Source organism: Manis pentadactyla, chromosome 1 (assembly GCF_030020395.1).
Source record: "Manis pentadactyla isolate mManPen7 chromosome 1, mManPen7.hap1, whole genome shotgun sequence".
Taxonomy (NCBI): domain Eukaryota; kingdom Metazoa; phylum Chordata; class Mammalia; order Pholidota; family Manidae; genus Manis; species Manis pentadactyla.
Window position 1 is genome coordinate 92987707 of NC_080019.1, and position 23472 is coordinate 93011178.

Consider the following 23472-nt stretch of genomic DNA (forward strand, 5'->3'; position numbering starts at 1 on the left):
TTTTTCTTGAACTTTTCATATAAACTAGCATACTGTTTGCATGTTTGTTTTTTAAATTATATTTTTATTATTGAAAAAGGGGCAACAGTTATCAAGAATTTGAATTCAAATTCCAGCTCTTCCTTTAGGAAAGAAGTTAAGCAACTTGACCCAAGGAAAGTTACTTAATTATTCTGTGTATCTTGTTTCTTCTTCCTATGAAACAGGAATAATAATAATACTCAACACACAGGGTAAATTATATCATGAATATAAGAGACAGTATAATAGTGCTCAATAAATAACAGTTGTTATTATCTAACAGACTAGTAGGTTTTTTAATTTAATAAAATTTATTTTGGTGATGATAGCTCTCAGCACTACCTCATTCCTACTACTGCTCCCTGGTACTTCACTTGAAGAAGTATTTCGTATTATATAAATGGCTTGACAACAAGAGAGGGGAGGCAAGTTTAAATCAGAAAAGAAGAAATGCAATCTTCTATTTTGCCACATATTTACTGGTATGAGCAAAGTGACAAAAAAATTTACGTAATAGCTGCTAACCTTTTGGTAAATATATTAAAAAGCAACCTTTCTAATACAAGTAGCATATAATGATACTAATCCTACAGGTTCAAATATTATGTCCTTGCCACTAAAACCAGTAGAGTAAATCCTTCATTTAGTTAAGAGCCCTATCTTTCTTTAAACAAACCGTAAATTGAAGAGATCATCTCTATTTTCTTCAACCCCATGAAAATTGATTATTCAAATACCCATATGCACTTAGTGATTGTGAGATTTTGTCACATTCTATAATCCCTTCCTTATTTCTCAGCTGGTTACTTGGTATCTTCCTTGACTTTTCCCAAAGTCTTACTGTTGCTCCTTCTCTTTCATGTAAGGAAAAATTGACCTGCTTAGTCACACAAAATTGACCTTATTGTTTCTTTATCTCCTCTCTCTTTTGCTTCTCCCCTTTCATCACTCCAGTCTTGGCTATTATCCTAAATTCTGATTAGTAGCAGATTTGATAACTGAGTGATAATTCGTAACATAAAGTTGCAGCAATTACTATTGTTAATTAAATTGGATATCTTTGTGTTATGTTATGAGGCTTTGGATACCAAGACAACATTACACTTGGTGTTCAATTCATTTATTCATCCAAAAATATTTATTTATTTATTAAATACCTACTACATGTTGAGCGCTTTGCTAGTACTGGGTATACACTAGTGAATAAGACACAGACAGTCTCTATCCTCAATTTTACATTGAATAATTACACTATAACCATATAATAACATAAATACAAGCACAAATTTTGAGAATTCTTTACTATTCACAAGTCTTAAAAGTGTCATAATGGTTATCTGAGTTTTCTGGATAGTTGAGAAATCAAGTGGTGTCATGTTAGAGCCACCATATACCAACTGTTATATTTTCAGGAATTTTGCAAGCCAACTCTTAAATAAGCTATTATTTAAATTTAAATTATATAAACTTATAATTAAGTAAATTATATTCAAAACAAGGATAAATACTTAAAACATCACTTTCAGATTATTTTATTACATTTTAACTATTATCTATGTACTTGAGATTATTTAAATCTATTTATCTCTATAGTGACAATGCTATATAATGGTTTGCTACTGTGCATCTCTTCTCAATTCTGCTCTCAGTGACATCTCAATGGCAGCTTGAAATTAGCCATGGTAGAACTATTTACATCATAGATATTGGTAAACACTGCAAATCAGGTTTGTTTGCTTCCAGAAGGCCAGTTCAACCTTTATCAGCACACAGAGTTACGCTTTTAAAAATACCAAGTATGTTTTTTTCAAGTCTTAGATGCAAGTTTCTTGGATATATTGAATCATTCCCTGCTTTTTAATACAAAGTATACTGAATATATTTTCTTTGACACCAAGCCAAATACCTTCTTGTGTCCTTACTGAATATCTTTCAGCCTGTCAGGCTGCTGGCTGTCCCTTTGTCCAGGGGTTTGGTAGTTCCTTATCCCATTATTTATCAGCTGCTCTTAATCTTCTCTGGGCTTTGAAATAAAATTATACTAAATTCCTTAGCACTGTTAGTAGTAAAGTAAGAGTAAACAGTATCTCAGAGAAGGTATTTTCTAATTTAAAACCAACCATATTGGTTGATGTGAACGCCTGAAAATAAATTCATCACAGACAGAACTCTGGATTTTTAAGAAATGCAAGATGCTTACGAGAACACATAACATTGAAGAGATGTTGAAACAACTAAGTGTGCATAGTTCAAAGATGCTTTAATGACTCTATCACGGAATTCCAGTAAGTCCACTGCATCATTAAGAACGTTACGAACCTAAACAAGGAAAAATGACATACCAACAAACAACATTAAAATATATCAAACCTTTAATTAGATAAGTTAGCAAGACTTTGAAAACAAATTCAATGCACTATTGATTACCTAATTATATAAAAAAAAGAATTCACTAGGAACTAAGCATGAGATGACGTAGTTAGGTATAAAAATCAACCAAAAAAAGTACAGACACAGAAAACTTCTTAGAAATAAGCAGAAAAAGACCTTTAGAGATTTCAAACTCAAAACACAATCTGACTGATGGAGCAATGTAGCAATAAGGTGAAAAATGCTATAACATTAACATATAGTCAAAGGAGTAATGCATACAGGAGTTGGAAAGAGACTATATGATTTCTGCCCAAAATAGTAAGAATATCTCTTTTTCGGGTTAGGTTTTACTTTAAAACTTAAGTTCCATAGAAAAAGATATAGTAAATTTAAAAATCAAAAGTAGAGTAGGAGGTATTAGTAAAAAGCCAACTGCATAGTAAAAAAGCCAAGCAGCACAGAGAAGGTATTTCCATATGTAAGAATATAGAGCTAATGTGTAAGAAAGCTAAGTCCCAAGTAATAAGTGGAGATATGCTTATGATAATCAAAACTGTTATAAAAGCTTAGAATAAAGTTTGCAAGGATTTTAACATTTGGCAGTATAAGCCAAAAAAAATGTTTTCTTGAAGTATAGTTGATATACAATCTTATATTGGTTTCCAGTATACAACAGAGTAGTTCAACAGTTACCCACATTCTTAAATCCTCACCCCAACTAGTGCAGTTACTATCTGTCAACATAGGAAGATATTACATAATCACTTCAGCCAAAAATTTTGAAGCTTATGAACAATCTGCAATAAATTAAGAAAAATATTTGGCAAGTTAACATTTATCTAATCTCTAGTCAATACCAGAATGAATTAGACATTATAGTAACAGGTAAAAAAATAAAAGATTAATTGTACTGAGAAGTTAGTATTTCTTAAAATTCCCCTAAAATGTTGTTTTCTAAGTATACTGTGATGGCTAGTATTAAGAATGAATGGGTATGTTGTGGAAAGTAATATGGAGGTCCCTCAAAAAACTTAAAATAGAAATACCATTCGACCCAGTAATTCCACTCCTAGGAATTTATCTGAAGAAAATAAGATCCCTGATTCAAAACGACATATATATATGCACCCCAATGTTTATTGCAGCACTATTTACAATAGCCAAAATATGTAAGCAACCTAAGTGTTCATTAGTAGATGAATGGATAAAGAAGATGTGGTATATATATGCAACAGAATACTATTCAGCCATGAAAAGAAAACAAATCCTACTGTTTGCAACAACATGGATGGAATTAGAGGGTATTATGCTCAGTGAAATACGCCAGGCAGGAAAGAAAAGTACCACATGATTTTACTCATTTGTGGAGTATAACAAGAAAGCCAAACTGAAGGAATAAAACAGCAGCAGACTCACCAACTCCGAGAAGAGACTAGTGGTTACCAAAGGGAAGGGATTGGGGAGGGTAGGTGGGGAGGGAGGGAAAAGGGGATTAAGGGCACTCTAATTAGCAATCACAATATAGGTAGGTCATGGGGAAGGCAGTACAGCACAGAAAAGACAAGTAATGACTCTATAGCATCTTACTATGCTGATAGACAGTGACTGCAATGGGAGAATGAGGACTTGATAATGTGGGTGATTGTTCAAACTACAATGATGTTCATGTGAAACCTTCATATTGCATATCAATGATACTTTAATTTAAAAAAAATGAATGGGTATGGAAATAAAAATAGGAAGATAAAGTCAAACTTCTTATAAGTACTTCTTTAAAGTACTTATGTACCTATTAGGCATACTATATTTTTATTATTTGCTCCCTACCTCCCATCCACACCAAACGATTATCATCATGACATGAGACAGCAAAATTACATAAATGTAATTTATGTACATTCATTCTAGAATTCATTCCCAAAGATAAACAAGCAAAAGTATGCAATAACATACACACAAAGCTATTATTACATATAGCACTATTGTTAAGAGCAAAACTGAGAACCCAAATATGTATCAATAGAGGATAGGTTGAATAAACTATGGTATATTCATATCTATCTATCTATCTATCTATCTATCTATCTATCTATCTATCTATCTATCTATCTATCCATCCATCTATCTAATACTATACAGCCATAAAAAGGAATGGGGGAGATCTATGGAGTGACCTCCAGGATTCTAAAGTAAAAAATGCAAGCTGCAAAACAGTGTGTATAGTATGATATCTTTTATCCAATAAAGGGAAGGATATGATGATACAGAGATTTATTTACATTTTTAAAAAACAAGTAACATAGTATTAGAATAATACTGATATTATTTTATATATATATATATCACCATTAATGTCTTTAGGAACAAAAATTCTCTTTTAAAAGAAAAGAGCCACAAATAAAAAAATCAAGAGTAAAACTTGGTAATCTTAAATTTAAATTTGGAACCTCACCATACACTCATTATATATTTTTATCTATCAAAAACAAATACATTTTGATTCTGTCTATGTTGACAAATAGTAACTGTACTAGTTGAGGGAGGATTTAATAATGCAGGTAACTGTCGAGCCACTGTGTGGTATACTTGAAACCAATGTAAGATTGTGTATCATCTATCAAAAAAAACAATACATTTTATCTATAAGTAATAATCAAACCAGTAGCAATGAGCACACCTAGCACCTGGATCATGGTCTCTAAATTACATTGCTCTCCAATAGGAATACTGCATTCTTGGAAAAATGGCTGATTCCAAGCCTGGAACAGGAGATGAGTAAGAGGAGCCTCTAGCATCTTCTCAGGAATGCAAGCAAACTATTAAAATCATCTCAAATGACCATAGGAAGCCAAAGATGGAACAATCTGAGCATTAAAGAGAATAGTGACTGCAACAGATTGAAATACATCAAAAATGCTAAAATCTGCAAGTTTATAATGACAGCATAAACAATAACAACAACAAGCTCACTGGGCATACTAGGATGTCAACGCATTATTTGAAGACTTATAAAGAAAAATAATTCAGAATTTGTTTCACATCAGGTAACCAAATGGAAGCAAGTCTTCTGTAGAAGAATCTTAGCTAGTAAATGCAGAGGGAAAGATAGAATTACAAGATAACCATTTTGCAAACTCTAATGAAACTTGGTTGTAGAGCAATATCAACAATGGCTGCTAAAAATATTAAGGTAAAACCTAATGGGAAACTATATGACAGATGAATCAGACTTACAACACCTTAACATACAATCTTAATATCACCAAAAGAAAGACAAGCAGATCTATGTCTCTCGTGTGATGCAACAGGAAGTGCACTGCATCACCTACAGGGTATTCTTAATACTTCTGAGTCTAGTTCAGTCTACAGGAAATACAGGGGCTAGATGAACATGTTAAATATAATCATACCCCAGAGATGCAAACAGGAAAATGAGGGAAATTCAATAGAACAAACGACCTGGCTTTTTAATCAACCAAACAAACAAATAAATAAGGAGGAAGAAGTGTTTCAGATTTTTAAAAACTGAAGGGATAGGTTAACTAAATGCAGTGTGGGGCTTTGTTTACTGATACAAACCAACTATAAAAATATATACTTAAAAAATAATCAGAGAAATGGACCTGTAACTGTAGAAAGACATTTAGGAGACAACTGGAGGAATGTGAAATATTTCTTTGGTTATGTTAAAATAAAAGTAGTTCTTATCTTTTAGATATTTTAAAGTCTTAATAAAACAGAGTTATGCCAGGACCAGTAGTAAAGAAAAAGACACTGATGCATTTGCTTCACTCTTCAACGAGTGGGAGAAATGCCTGCAAAAAGAGGGATAGTTGGATAGCAGGCACTTCAAAGGAGCTGAAGTTCCTTAGGAAGAAGAAATTATTGTGGTCTGGAATCCTCAGTGAGGGGTAAGGAAGAGAGACCTACCCAACCTCCAGACCCAGCAATATTAGACATAAAGAAGAAAAACAACTCTACTTGAAAAGGCTAGAGGATCGACATTGACCTCAACCAGGTTTACATAGGCAGGAATCAATGTTTATTTAGAACAAAATGTGAAAAGTGTTTTCAGTGAAAAGGCTGGCCTTTGTCACAAGGCCACAGACATAAGCTGCAGGTTGTGTACTGCACAACTCTAGGTGACACAACACTTAGGTGACTGGGCCCCCTTGAACTGAGCAGGCCATGACTGGAGGTGGTCTCTCTTTAAATCCTAGGATTTTTTAGGTCTTCTTCCAAGAAGGGGAGAAGAGAGCTATCCCACAGACTCCCAATGCTCTGATTTCAAACAGAGATCTGATCAGGCCACTTTCTCACTGCAAGTATTTCTAGTCCATTAGTCAGCAGGAGCCACTCTCCTCATGCCTTTGCCTCCCTGCTTCTGGACCAGGAGTCAAGCAGGTCAGAGACTTCACTCCACACTCTGCATTTCTGTTCCATTTCTGGTCCACAGAGATGATTATCTTGTTTTGAGTCCAGAAAAGCCCTTTTAAAACAATATATATTTCATATATTATTGATCTCTTTGGAGCCAAAGGTACGTCTCTTCCTTCCAAGTGTGAACTTATGACACTATCTTCACCAGAAGTCTGAGCTCCCAGAGACTTTTTAAAAGGTCCCAAATGCCATCCTCTCCTAGAAATATTTTCAAGCTAATGGAATGAAATAAAAGTTTTTAAAGGAAGTTATATGGTAGTTTCTTTATAGCAGCATGATACCCAGTGAAACAAACTGGCTGTTAACGTAAGTTTAGGAAAATTCAGTATTTACAAGTTCAATTGAATAGGTCTCTGCCATTATTCACATTATAGACAGAAATCTTAAAATTCATCTTGCCTAAAGTAATTCTGTCTTTTATGATTCTGGTACACTAGAACTAAATAGGAATAAAACATCCCAGCCACAATAATCCTAAAGACACTCTAATAATTGCCGTTATATTTCAAAACTATAGCAAATCAAACATCAAAAATTTCCTATGCTGAATTTTAAAATGTGCTTATTTATTCTGTTTAATTCATGGCATCTCTAGGATTAACTTTTTGATACTTGTATCACCTAATACTTCTACCTGACTGTAATATTTAGACATTTCAGATTGACATAAATCCAAAAATTATGTTTCCACACTTCCAAAATACTCAACTAATCCCAAATACAGATATAACTGTAGCCAATAGGTACCATTTACTTATTTATTTTTGTCTTACTTACATTATCTCATTTAATCCTCAAAATCACTCTGTTACTAACTTTTCTCTTTATGGGAGACAAAGTATTAATAATCAAATACTCTTTAAATATGACAACTATTAAAAGCCAAGTTAGGGCAGAGGACCTGAATAGACACATTTTCAGAGAAGACATACAGATGGCCAAGAGACATATGAAAAGATGCCAAACTCACTAATTATCAGGAAAATGCAAATCAAAACTACAACAAGGTATCATCTCACACCCGTCAGAATGGGTAGTATCAACAAGACAAGAAATAGCAAGTGTTCCCAAGGATGTGGAGGAAAGGGAATTCTTGTACACTGCTGGTAGAATTGCAAATTTCTGCAGCCACTAGGGAAAGCAGTATGGAGGATTCTCAAAAAACTAAAAATAGAAAGACCGTAAGATCTATCAATTCTACTTCTGGGAATCTACTTAAATAAAAGGAAGTCATTAATTCAAAAAGAAATATGTATCCCTATGTTTATTGCAGCTCTATTTAAAATAGCTAAGATATGGAAGCAACCAAAGTATCTATTAGTAAGTAAACGGATAAAGAAGATGTGGTGCATATATGCACTGGAATATTATTCAGCCCTAAAAAAGAAAGAAATCTTGCCATTTGCAACAACAAGGGTGAACACAGAGGGTATTAGGCTAAGTGAAATAAGTCAGAGAAAGGTGAACACAATATTTGCTTCTGAAAAACAAAATAAACTAGATTCATAAACACAGACAACAGAAGTTATTTACCATGGGAGAGACTGGGGGATGGGTGAAATAGGTGAAGAGGTCAAAGAGGTACAAATTTCAAATTACAAAATAATTTAATCACAGGGATGGAAGTATAGCATAGGGAATATAGCTCAGAATATTATACCTTTGTATGGTGACAGACACCATGGTGAGCATTTAGTAATGTATATAATTGAATCACTAAGTTGTTCATCTAAAATTGATGTAATATGGTATATAAACTATATTTCAACAGATAAATCAATGGAATGAGAGCTCACTCACACACACACAAAAGCCAAGCTGTGCCCCATGTTAAAATGAGAGTGGCAGGAAGGGAAAAAGCTAAACTTGAGACCTGAGAAATACCTCCTCTCCTCTTCCTCCTAACAAGGATTTTAATGATCCCTTGTGGGAAGAATCACCCACTGGGGTTCAGCCTGAAGGCACGGGGCAGATTAAGAATCCTTCTTACTCCAGGTTTTTGTGTCACACAAAAGCTGATGTCCAGGGAGACAGGCAGGGAAATGAAGCCTATTGCCAGATAGCAACTGCCAGGTCAAGGTTTAGATATAACAATTAAAATTCAATATGACCTCTGATTTCTGAGTTAATGAAACACAAATCAACCAACAGCCTACTGAGTTTCAAAGGAAACTGCAAAATTCTAAACCAGGAAAATAAAAAGTTATGATTGTTCCCTAAAGCAATCCATGATCCCACCTCACAACAAATTTAAGTGGGCTGCTAAAATATATAATCCCCAGAAAGGGAATCCTTCCTAGCAGGAGCTCTTCCAGAAGGGCAAACTAGAGCTGCCAAACAGACCAAGCAATGAACGCTTGCTACCAAAGACATCTCAGGATATTCCTGGCCAGCTGGGCTGTAGCCATGGACCTGGTAATTACTGTGTTTTTTTTCCTTTCTCTTTCCCAAATTGTTTTAATGTAGCTTTCCTATTTCCCCTTCATCATTGTAAACTGGGAAAAAGGACATGGAGGAGAATAATTAAAATTCACATTTACTTATAGTTTCCATAGATTTAGAGTTGAATGGATAACTAGATCAGTCTAGGTTATCTTCTTTTAGGGAGGAAATGGGTTTGTTTTCAAATGCACATGGAATAGTTGCATTAGTTAAGCATATTTCTAAATTGTATGTATATAAGGGTAAGCACACATGGGAGGTAGCTTGTAAGGTGGCCCTCAGTGATCCCTGCCTCCAGGTGTTCACATACTTGTGTAAGTCTCTCTACTTGTGTGTGGATTGGGCCTAGTGTCTTGCTTCTCATGAACAGAACATGGCAAAAGTGATAAGATGTCACTTCTGCCTTCAGATTAGAAAAAACTGACTTATAGTTTGCTCATACTCTCTCTGGCCCTTCTTACCTACTTGTTCTGATAAAGCATGCTGCTGCTGTGATCTGTCCTATGGAGAAGCTACATACAAGGAATTGAGAGTGGCCTCCAGTCAACAGTTAACAAGGATCTTGGTTCAACAGAACTTGATAAACAGAATCCTGCTAACAACCATGTTAGAGAGCTAGGAAGCAATTCTTCCCTATTTGAACCTTCAGGTGTGACTAAAGCCCTGGACAACATCTTGATTGCAGCTTTGTGAAAGACACTGAACCAGAAAGCCCAGCTGAGCCATGGGATTCCTCACCCACAAAAACTGAGAAATCAGAAATGTTGCTGTCTTAAACCATTATGTTTTAAGATGATTTATTATGCAGCAGCAGGTAAATAATACAATATTAATGCTAAGGAGCCAAAGGATAGACTGTAATAGATATATGTTGGGTTTTGTCTGCCCAGAGTCAAACACAATCTTTCCTGGTAAACATGATTGGTTTTCCTTTGGGGAACAATTCCCTCCATTATTCTCAGTGACTAATGGTTTAGATGGGGTTTACTCATCCTGTCCCCAACTCCCAACTAAATACATTTGACCTACACTTGGCACATGAAACCCAATGCTGAGACTTCTGCTGGAATTACTGGGGTGAGATGGGAAAAGCACTCTTTCTGTTGACTTAAAATTGACAGAATGTAAGCCTGGGGTTTCCAAGTGCACAAAATAGAGAGAGCTTTTGTGATAATGAAGCCAATGAGGAGAAAAAGAGAGTCAAGAAAGAGAAGTGATGAAGTGACATTTTGAAGCCTCTGAATCCAACAATGCCCCAAGTCAGTCTATTTCTTGACTTCACATAAACCAAATTTCTTTTCTCTTCACTGTTTACCTTAAATCAATTTGAGATGAATTTATTTAAAAAAAAAACACAACCCAGATTTTCAACATACTAATCTAAGAGTTCTCTTGAGACTAGGGACCAAAGCTGTCTCATTCACAAGTGTATTCCCACTGCATAGTCCAATGCCTCACAAGTAGAATTCACTCAATAAATATCTATCGAATGAGTAAATAAAAGTATTCTGAGAAAATAATTGAATAGGCCCAACATGACACAAACATAATACAAATGTTTTATAATTACTGAGAATAAAACCCCTTTAAAAAATAAAAATAAGGTACTAGTTCTAGAAATTTGAAAGATTATTTACAAAAACATTCTTTTTTTAAATAAAGACAACTTGGATTAAACAAACCATTTAAAATCTTATCTCATGCAAAAATCCTCTAATCGCTAGGATAAGTTTTCTTTATTGTGAAAGGAAAACTTTTTTTCTAAATATATTCTCATCTTGGGGCATTTTAAAAATTAAGGCTAGAACTTATTTTAGCAGTACTATATTAGCTAGCCCCTGCTGTATGAATAAAGTAACTGTGTCCCAAATTAGGTGATTGGAACTCATAATGCATTCTTTGTCATAGATATAATACTACAAGAAATGTTTTGGTTCCCAGATTAATTAGTAGAGGTATGTATTTACATCATTACCTAGTCAAACCACTAATTTACAAGAAATAAAGAAAAGACAGGAGTATGTCAAACCACACAATGAGGATACAATCATCAAATTTCAAACTGTGGGAAGTTCTGCTGGACAATTTAGTTTCTGTAACAAATAAACTGCTGTGAGTAAAAATACAAATGGAAGGGGAACTTATAAACTAAAAGAAATGGAGAAGAGGTTATCAACCAATTGCAACATGTTAACCATTTAGGATCCTGATTCAACAAACTTCTAAAATTTTGGTATGTAGAAAACAACTGAAAATTTGAACATGTCCTGCATATGTGATAACTTTAAGGAATTACTATTTTTAAGGTATGGTAATGTTATTGTGGTTATGTTAAAGAGAGTCATTATCTTCTAGCAGTATGTACTGAAAAATTTATACATGAAATATGAGATCTGAACTTGCTTCAAAATAATTGGGGGAGATGCTCAAGATGGCGGTGTGAGCAGGGTGGCAGAAATCTCCTCCCAAAACCATATATATATTGAAAATACAGCACATACAACTATTCCTAAAAAAGAGACCAGAAGATACAGTACACCAGCCAGGCTACATCTACATGTGCGAGAACTCAACATCTCACGGAAAAGGGTAAGATGCAAAGCTGTGACCTGGAAGGACCCAAGCACTCCCCCCACAGCAGCTCACTGGTGAGAGAAAAAGAATCAGAGAGGGGAGGAGTGGAAGCACAGGACTGCTAAATAACCAGCCCTAGTAACCTGCACTGGGAGCACAGACACACATTGCATGGTGTACTGGATATTAGAGGAATGGAAAAACAAAATCCAAGACTAAGACTGTGAACAGATTCCCACAGCCAGCTCCCCTATGACAAAAGAAAAGCGGGCACTTTAAAAGTCTTAAAGGGACAAGGGTTTAACAGATGGACAAAATAGCCCTGGCACACTCAGCCCAGCAGGCTGGGAATGTTAAGGAAGCTCAGGCACCCTAACTCCATGGGTGGCAACACAGCTCCGAAGTCTCTCAAGGTGATAAACAGCCAGCTGTTCATTCCCCCGCTGGCATTGCAAGCAAACCGGCTGATTTGCCATTGCTGCAGAACAACTGGGGAGCAGCCCTGCCCACAGCAACCACACAGAGGCTTCTCCCTGGGCATGGCTAACCGGCCCAGACCCAGAAGACGCCCCCTGCACGCAGCTGACCCGCATAGACAGAGGAGACTGGCACAGAGTCCAGAAGTCACAAAGGCGCTCTGCTCTGGTGGCAAACATGCACTGCTCGCCTAAAACCCCTGCAAGTTCTCTAGACCATCCTGAGGGCCATCCCACCCACAGCAACCCAGGGGATTAACCCAAAGGCTGCTGCCTGTGTGAGGTTGACCGGCATAGGCAGCAGAGACAGGCAAGGTGACCAGCAAGCAAGAAGGGACTTTGTTCTCCCAGATGACACATGTGCCACTCGCCAGCAACCACTCCCATCACCATGAAAAGGCAGAAGAACCTTGTTCAGTCTGAAATCCCTCAAACACCAGAGAGAGGGCTTGGTGATACTGAAATCACCAATATTTCTGAAAAAGAATTCAAAATAAAAGTCATAAGCATGCTGATGAAGCTACCGAGAAATATGCAAGAGCTAAGGGATGAATTCTGGATGTAGATAACAGAAATGAAACAAACAATGGAAGAAGTTAAGAACAGAATGGATTAGGTGGAAGAGACTGTTAATGGAATAGAAATCAGAGAACAAGAATACAGAGAAGCTGGGGCAGAGAGAGATAAAAGAATCTCCAGGAATGAAAGAATATTAAGAGAACTGTGTGACCAATCCAAATGGAACAATATTTGCATTATGGGGGTACCAGCAGAAGAAGAGAGAGAAAAAGGGATAGAAAGTGCCTTGAAGAAATGATTGCTGAAAACTTCCCCAAGCTGGGGAAGGAAATAGTCTCTCAGACCACAGAAACCCACAGATCTCCCAACACAAGGAACCCAAGGAGGACAACACCAAGACATATAATAATTAAAATGGCAAAGATCAAAGACAAGGACACAGTATTAAAAGCAGCCAGAGAGAGAAAAAAGATCACCTACAAAGGAAAACCCATCAGGCTATCATCAGACTTCTCAACAGAAACCTTACAGGCCAGCAGAGAATGGCATGATATATTCAATGCAATGAAACGGAAGGGCCTCCAACAAAGAATGCTGTATCCAGAAAGATTATCATTTAAATTTGAAGGAGGGATTAAACAATTCCCAGACAAGCAAAGTTGAGGGAATTTACCTCCCACAAACCATTTCTACAGTGTGTTTTAAAGGGACGGCTCTAGATGGAAGTGCTCCTAAGGCTAAATAGATGTCATAAGAGAAAATAAAACCAGAGCAAAGAAAGTAGACCAACCCCAAACAATAACTAAATGCAAAATAAAAATCACCTATCCACAAAATCAGTCAAGGGAAACACAGAGTACAGAATAAACATCTAACATATAAAGAGTGGAGGAGGAAGAAAAAGACGGGAGGGAAATAAAGAATCATCACACTGTGTTTATAATAGCATAATAAGTGAGTTAAGTTAGACAGTTAGATAGCAAAGAAACTACCCTTGAACATTTGATAACCATGAATCCAAAGGCTGCAATGACAATAACTACATATCTATCGATAATCACCCTAAATGCAAATGGCCTGAATGCACCAATCAAAAGACATAGAGTTAACAGAATGGACAAAAAAGCAAGAAGCATCTATATGCTCGCTACAAGAGACTCACCACACACCCAAAGACATAGACAGACTAAAAGTGAAGGGACATAAAAAGATATTTCATGCAAACAATAGGGAGAAAAAAGCAGCTGTTGCAGTACTTGTATCACACAAAATAGACTTCAAAACAAAGGAAGCCACAATAGACAAATAAGGACATTACATAATGATAAAGGGGTCAGTCCAACAAGAGGATATAACCATTATTAAATATCTATGTACCCAACACAGAGGCACCTACATATGTGAAATAAATACTAAAAGAATTAAAAGGGGAAATAGAATGCAATGCATTCATTTTAGGAGACGTCAACACACCACTCACTCCAAAGAACAGATCAAACAGACAGAAAATAAGGAAGGATACAGAGGCACTGAACAACACATTAGAACAGACAGACCTAACAGACATCTACAGAACTCTACACCCAAAAGCAGCAGGATACACATTCTTCTCAAGTGCACATGGAACATTTTCCAGAATAGACCACATACTAGGCCACAAAAAGAACCTCAGCAAATTAAAAAATACTGAATTGTACCAACCAACTTCTCAGGTCACAAAGGTATGAAACTAGAAATCAATTGTACAAAGAAAACAAAAAGGCTCACAAACATATGGAGGCTTAACAACATGCTCCTAAATAATGAATGGATAAATGACCAAATTAAAACAGAGATCAAGCTATATATGGAGACAAATGAAAACAAAAGCACAACACCCGAACTTCTGTGGAACGCAGTGAAGGCAGTTCTGAAAGGAAAGTACATAGCAATCCAGGCCTACATAAAAAAAGGAAGAACAATCCCAAATGAATAGTCTAAATTCACAATGATTGGAGGGGGGCGGGAGATAGCGGCGTGAGTAGAGCAGCGGAAATCTCCTCGCAAAACCACATATATCTATGAAAATATAACAAAGACAACCCTTCCTAGAATAAAGACCAGAGGACACAGGACAATATCCAGACCACATACGCACCTGAGAGAACCCAGCGCCTCACGAAGGGGATAAGATACAAGCCCCAGCCCAGTGGGAGCCGAGCGCCCATCCCCCCAACTCCCGGCGGGAGGAGAATAGGCAGAGCGGGAGGGAGACGGAGCACAGGGCTGCCTAACACCAAGCCCCAGCCATCCGGGCCAGAGTGCAAGGCCCTGGACACTAGGAAAACACAGCAGCAAGAACAGTGAGCGGGCATCGGAGGCCGGGCACCGGAGGATATAAGAAAAGCGTGCAACCATTTTTTTTTTTTTTTGCTGTTTTGTTTTGGCGAGCGCTTTTTGGAAGTCTTAAAGGGATAGGGCCCACAATACTAAGGAAACAGGGCAGCAAGACCAATGAGCAGAGGCCTGAGGCTGGCGCCGGAGAATAAAGAAAAACGAGCGGCCACTTTTTTTTTTTTATTAAAAAAAATTTTTTTTTTAATTAAAATTTTTTTTTTTCTTTGTGGTCGTTGTTTTGTTTTGGCGGGTGCTTTTTTGAAGTCTTAAAGGGGTAGGGTAGGACACTTAATCCAGAGGTAGGGAATCCGGGGATCTCTGGGCACCCTAACCCCTGGGCTGCAGGGAGCAGGGAGGCCCCTTAGGGAGATAAATAGCCTCCAGACCGCACCCCCTCCAACGCAACTCCACCACTTTGGAGCAGAAGCCCGAACCAGGCCACGCCCACAGCAACAGTGGAGATAAACTCGATAGCAGCCAGGCAGGAAGCAGAAACCTTGTCTGCACGCAGCTGCCCAGTACAAGCCACTAGAGGTCGCTGTTCTCCTAGGATAGGAGGGCCACAAACCAACAAGAAGGGAAGTTCTTCCAGCCGTCACTCGTCCCAGCTCTGAAAACTATTCCTATCACCATGAAAAGGCAAAGCTACAGGCAGACAAAGATCACAGAGACAATACCAGAGAAGGAGACAGACCTAACCAGTCTTCCTGACAAAGAATTCAAAATAAGAATCATAAACATGCTGACAGAGATGCAGAGAAATACGCAAGAGAAATGAGATGAAGTCTGGAGGGAGATCACAGACGCCAGAAAGGAGATCGCAGAAATGAAACAAACTCTGGAAGGGTTTATAAGCAGAATGGATAGGATGCAAGAGGCCATTGATGGAATTGAAACCAGAGAACAGGAATGCATAGAAGCTGACATAGAGAGAGATAAAAGGATCTCCAGGAATGAAACAATGTTAAGAGAACTGTGTGACCAATCCAAAAGGAACAATATCCATGTTATAGGGGTTCCAGAAGAAGAAGAGAGAGGAAAAGAGATGGAAAGTATCTTAGAAGATATAATTGCTGAAAACTTCCCCAAACTGGGGGAGGAAATAATCGAACAGACCACGGAAATACACAGAACCCCCAACAGAAAGGATCCAAGGAGGACAACACCAAGACACATAATAATTAAAATGGCAAAGATCAAGGACAAAGAAAGAGCTTTAAAGGCAGCTAGAGAGAAAAAGGTCACCTATAAAGGAAAACCCATCAGGCTAACATCAGACTTCTCGACAGTCAGAAGAGAATGCCATGATATATTTAATACAATGAAACAGAAGGGCCTTGAACCAAAGATACTGTATCCAGCACGACTATCATTCAAATATGACGGTGGGATTAAACAATTCCCAAACAAAAGCTGAGGGAATTTGCTTCCCACAAACCACCTCTACAGAACATCTTACAGGGACTGCTCTAGATGGGAGCACTCCTAGTAAGAGCAGAGCACAAAACACCCAACATATGAAGAATCGAGGAGGAGGAATAAGAAGGGAGAGAAGAAAAGAATCTCCAGACATTGTATATAACAGCTCAAAAAGCGAGCTAAGTTAGGCAATAAGATACTAAAGAGGCTAACCTTGAACCTTTGGTAACCACGAATTTAAAGCCTGCAATGGCAATAAGTACATATCTTTCAATAGTCACCCTAAATGTTAATGGGCTAAATGCACCAATCAAAAGACATAGAGTAACAGAATGGATAAAAAAGCAAGATCCATCTATATGTTGCTTACAAGAAACTCACCTCAAACCCAAAGACATGTACAGACTAAAAGTCAACGGATGGAAAAACATATTTCAAGCAAACAACAGTGAGAAGAAAGCAGGGGTTGCAGTACTAATATCAGACAAAATAGACTTCAAAACAAAGAAAGTAACAAGAGATAAAGAAGGACACTACATAATGATAAAGGGCTCAGTCCAACAAGAGGATATAACCATTCTAAATATATATGCACCCAACACAGGAGCACCAGCATATGTGAAACAAATACTAACAGAACTAAAGGGGGAAATAGACTGCAAAGCATTCATTCTAGGAGACTTCAACACACCACTCACCCCAAAGGATAGATCCACTGGGCAGAAAATAAGTAAGGACACAGAAGCACTGAACAACACACTAGAGCAGATGGACCTAATAGACATCTATAGAACTCTACATCCAAAAGTAACAGGATATACATTCTTCTCAAGTGCACATGGAACATTCTCCAGAATAGACCACATACTAGGCCACAAAAAGAGCCTCAGAAAATTCCAAAAGACTGAAATCCTACCAACCAACTTTTCAGACCACAAAGGCATAAAACTAGAAATAAACTGTACAAAGAAAGCAAAGAGGCTCACAAACACATGGAGGCTTAACAACACGCTCCTAAATAATCAATGGATGAATGACCAAATCAAAATGGAGATCCAGCAATATATGGAAACAAATGACAACAACAACACTAAGCCCCAACTTCTGTGGGACGCAGCAAAAGCAGTCTTAAGAGGAAAGTATATAGCAATCCAAGCATATTTTAAAAAGGAAGAACAATCCCAAATGAATGATCTAATGTCACAATTATCGAAATTGGAAAAAGAAGAACAAATGAGGCCTAAGGTCAGCAGAAGGAGGGACATAATAAAGATCAGAGAAGAAATAAATAAAATTGAGAAGAATAAAACAATAGCAAAAATCAATGAAACCAAGAGCTGGTTCTTCGAGAAAATAAACAAAATAGATAAGCCTCTAGCCAGACTTATTAAGAAGAAAAGAGTCAATGCAAATCAACAGTGTCAGAAACGAGAAAGGAAAAATCATGACGGACCCCAAAGAAATACAAAGAATTATTAGAGACTACTATGAAAACCTATATGCTAACAAGCTGGGAAACCTAGGAGAAATGGACAACTTCCTAGAAAAATACAACCTTCCAAGACTGACCCAGAAAGAAACAGAAAATCTAAACAGACCAATTACCAGCAACGAAATTGAAGTGGTAATCAAAAAACTACCAAAGAACAAAACCCCCGGGGCCTGATGGATTTACCTCGGAATTTTATCAGACATACAGGGAAGACATAATACCCATTCTCCTTAGAGTTTTCCAAAAAATAGAGGAGGAGGGGATACTCCCAAACTCATTCTATGAAGCTAACATCACCCTAATACCAAAACCAGGCAAGGACCCCACCAAAAAAGAAAACTACAGACCAATATCCCTGATGAACGTAGATGCAAAAATACTCAACAAAATATTAGCAAACTGAATTCAAAAATACATCAAAAGGATCGTACACCATGACCAAGTGGGATTCATCCCAGGGATGCAAGGATGGCACAACATTCGAAAGTCCATCAACATCATCCACCACATCAACAAAAAGAAAGACAAAAACCACATGATCATCTCCATAGATGCTGAAAAAGCATTTGACAAAGTTCAACATCCATTCATGATAAAAACTCTCAGCAAAATGGGAATAGAGGGCAAGTACCTCAACATAATAAAGGTCATCTATGATAAACCCACAGCCAACATTATATTGAACAGCGAGAAGCTGAAAGCATTTCCTCTGAGACCGGGAACTAGACAGGGATGCCCACTCTCTCCACTGTTATTTAACATAGTACTGGAGGTCCTAGCCACGGCAATCAGACAAAACAAAGAAATACAAGGAATCCAGATTGGTAAAGAAGAAGTTAAACTGTCACTATTTGCAGATGACATGATACTGTACATAAAAAACACTAAAGACTCCACCCCAAAACTACTAGAACTGATATCGGAATACAGCAAAGTTGCAGGATACAAAATCAACACACAGAAATCTGTGGCTTTCCTATACACTAACAATGAACCAACAGAAAGAGAAATCAGGAAAACAACTCCATTCACAATTGCATCAAAAAAAATAAAATACCAAGGAATAAACCTAACCAAGGACGTGAAAGACTTATACTCTGAAAACTACAAGTCACTCTTAAGAGAAATTAAAGGGGACACTAACAGATGGAAACTCATCCCATGCTCGTGGCTAGGAAGAATTAATATCGTCAAAATGGCCATCCTGCCCAAAGCAATATACAGATTTGATGCAATCCCTATGAAACTACCAGCAACATTCTTCAATGAACTGGAACAAATAATTCAAAAATTCATATGGAAACACCAAAGACCCCGAATAGCCAAAGCAATCCTGAGGAAGAAGAATAAAGTAGGGGGGATCTCACTCCCCAACTTCAAGCTCTATTATAAAGCCATAGTAATCAAGACAATTTGGTACTGGCACAAGAGCAGAGCCACAGACCAATGGAACAGACTAGAGAATCCAGACATTAACCCAGACATATATGGTCAATTAATATTTGATAAAGGAGCCATGGACATACAACGGGGAAATGACAGTTTCTTCAACAGATGGTGCTGGCAAAACTGGACAGCTACATGTAGGAGAATGAAACTGGACCATTGTCTAACCCCATATACAAAAGTAAACTCAAAATGGATCAAAGACCTGAATGTAAGTCATGAAACCATTAAACTCTTGGAAGAAAACATAGGCAAAAACCTCTTAGACATAAACATGAGTGACCTCTTCTTGAACATATCTCCCCGGGCAGGGAAAACAACAGGAAAAATGAATAAATGGGACTATATTAAGCTTAAAAGCTTCTGTACAGCAAAAGACACCATCAATAGAACAAAAAGGAACCCTACAGTATGGGAGAATATATTTGAAAATGACACATCTGATAAAGGCTTGACGTCCAGAATATATAAAGAGCTCACACGCCTCAACAAACAAAAAACAAATAACCCAATTAAAAAATGGGCAGAGGAACTGAACAGTTCTCCAAAAAAGAAATACAGATGGCCAACAGACACATGAAAAGATGCTCCACATCGCTAATTATCAGAGAAATGCAAATTAAAACTACAATGAGATATCACCTCACACCAGTAAGGATGGCTGCCATCCAAAAGACAAACAAAAACAAATGTTGGCGAGGCTGTGGAGAAAGGGGAACCCTCCTACACTGCTGGTGGGAATGTAAACTTGTTCAACCATTGTGGAAAGCAGTATGGAGGTACATCAAAATGCTCAAAACAGACCTACCATTTGACCTAGGAATTGCACTTCTAGGAATTTACCCTAAGAATGCAGAAATCAAGTATGAGAAAGATCAGTGCACCCCTATGTTTATCGCAGCACTATTTACAATAGCCAAGAATTGGAAGCAACCTAAATGTCCATCGATAGATGAATGGATAAAGAAGATGTGGTACATATACACAATAGAATACTACTCAGCCATAAGAAAAGGGCAAATCCAACCATTTGCAGCAACATGGATGGAGCTGGAGGGTATTATGCTCAGTGAAACAAGCCAAGCGGAGAAAGAGAAATACCAAATGATTTCACTTATCTGTGGAATATAAGAACAAAGGAAAAACTGAAGGAACAAAACAGCAGCAGAATCACAGAACTCAAGAATGGACTAACAGGTACCAAAGGGAAAGGGACTGGGGAGGATGGGTGGGTAGGGAGGGATAAGAGCGGGGGAGAAGTAGGGGGGTATTAAGATTAGCATGCATGGGGGGGTAGGAGAAAAGGGAGGGCTATACAACACAGAGAAGGTAAGTAGTGATTCTACAACATTTTGCTATGCTGATGGACAGTGACTGTAAAGGGGTTTATAGGGGGGACCTGGTATAGGGGAGAGCCTAGTAAACATAATATTTGTAATGGAAGTGTAGATTAGTGATACCAGAAAAGAAAATAAAAAGGGCAGTTCCTGTGTGGTAAACTTCAATGAGTTCTACACAAGAGTATAAAGGGCATATAAAAGTGTAGGCAAAGGGTCTGTTTGTGTTTATACAGAGGATCAAAGCCTAATTGGGCTACCCCGAAAATGAACTAAGATACGATATGAAAAAGAACTTCCAACATCAGCACTCTCTGGAAGACTCATGCCAGAAGATGATCATCAAAAAACCCCAACAACGATCCACGCACTGCTACAGCTGTAGATGCACTCATCCCACCAGCTCCTGGACTTGCCATGGGAATGAGGAAGGAGATATCTAAGCTGGCCTGTGCATACAGTAAAACAACAAATTTGACTGGATCTGTACTGTTGGAACTCAACCAAGAATTAGGAGAAGTGCAAATTGTAGCGCTCCAAAATCTTACAACTACAGACTATTTACTGTTAAAAGAACATAAGGGATGTGAACATTCCCCAGGAATGGGTTGTTTTAATTTGTCTGATTTCTCTCAGACTGTTCAAGTTCAGTTGGACAATATCCACCATAGCATAGATAAGTTTTCACAAATGCCTAAGGTGCCTAACTGGTTTTCTTGGTTTCACTGCAGATGGCTGGTAATTACAGGTATGCTTTGGTTATGTAACTATACTCCTATTATGTTAATGTGTGTGCGCAATTTAATTAGTAGTTTAAAACCTATACATGCTGAAGTTACTCTACAAGGAGATATGTCAAAGAAATAATCAATCTTCCCATGTTTTCTTTCGCCTGCTACTTCTATAGCTTTTCTTCTTCCTTCTTAATTACAACCCTTAAATAGAATTTGTGCCTCATATCAAATTTACCGAGTATCATAATTCTTCCAAGTGGTAAAGATACCTCAAGACAAATGCTGGGCATAGAAGCCACAGGGCGTAAATATGCAAAGAAATAAAAAGCTAACCATTTCAAACAATAAGGCTTCTCTCTCACTTACCAACTTTACATTTCCCTGTATGGCCCCGGAAGATGACTGGTTAGCCAGAGACGGGTAAGATTCCTCAAGGGAGGAACAACCTAAGACAGGCACAGTCACAGGGGGGCCATCAGGTGAGAAATTGGGGATCAACAGAGGTGAGGCTTAGAACCTCACCCCCCCTGTTTTGAGAGAAATCTTCTGCATCCGTGGATGTTTTGTTGTTCTTGTCTAGCTTGGATTAATACTTAGTCTAGAGGCACACACCTGATCATCTATATTTCCCCTCTTACAGCACTAAACTATGTTTTCTACCTTTATCTTGCATCTACCTACCACTTCAGCATTTTATTAAAAATAATAACAATAGAGAAACGTGGTATCCACATATAAATCAAGTTTAAAAATCAAATGAATGTTCATATTTGAACTGACTGTGTATAGTTCATAATGCATGAACAAAACCGAAAGCTTCTGTGATGACTGCCCTTGCACTGCTCACAATGTAACTTATTCACTATGTAAGAATTTGTACTCCATGTAAGAATTTGTTCGTTATGCATCAGAAGATTGGAGACTGACGAAAATTAGGCTTGGGGTGGATTAATGATTGTGCATTGAGTATTGACCCCCCATACAGAAATTTATTGTGGTTAACAACTATTTGATCAATAAATATGAGAGATGCCCTCACAAAATATATATATATATATAAACACACTTCCAATTGTAAAATAAATAAGTAACCGGGATGTAATGTATAGCATAAGGAATATAGTCAAAATATTGTAACAACTTGGTATGGTGATAGGTGGTACCTAGAGTTATCATGTATATAAATGTTGAATCACTGTGTTGTACACCTGAAACTAATGTAATGTAATACTGTTGTCAATTACCCTTCAATAAAAATAATAATAATAATAATAATAATAATAAAGAGAGAAATGTGGTATCCACATATAAATCAAGTATAAAAATCAAATGAGTATTCATAGTTGAACTGACTGTTTATAGTTCATAATGCATGAGCAAAACCGAAGGTTTCTGTGATGGCTGCCCTTGTACTGTTCACCATGTAAGAACTTATTCACTATGTAAGAATTTGTTCTCCATGTAAGAACTTGTTTGTTATGCCTCAGAAGATTGGAGACTGACGAAAATTAGGCTTGGGGTGGATTAATGATTGTGCATTGAGCATTGACTCCCCTATACAGAATTTTATTGTTGTTAACAACCATTTGATCAATAAATATGAGAGACGCCCTCACAAAAAAAAAAAGTATACACTTCCAATGGTAAAATAATAAGTAACCGGGATGTAATGAATATAGTCAAGATATTGTAACAGGTTGGTATGGTGATAGCTGGTACCTAGAATTGTCATGTATATAAATGCTGAATCACTATGTTGTACACCTGAAACTAATGTAATGTAATAGTGTGTGTCAACTACCCTTCAATAAAAAAAAAATTAT

At 37.3% G+C, this 23472-nt stretch overlaps 1 protein-coding gene across 3 annotated transcripts in view; it reads right to left on the bottom strand.

The window, feature by feature from the left end:
- Nucleotides 1-23472, bottom strand: part of IFT80 (intraflagellar transport 80) — a 143077-nt gene that overhangs the window by 38107 nt on the left and 81498 nt on the right. For all 3 annotated transcript variants that reach the window (XM_057499677.1, XM_057499684.1, XM_057499681.1), the window contains one exon: nucleotides 2222-2340. In XM_057499677.1, the coding sequence (XP_057355660.1) occupies nucleotides 2222-2340 (119 nt within the window). The remainder of the gene's footprint in view (nucleotides 1-2221; nucleotides 2341-23472) is intronic.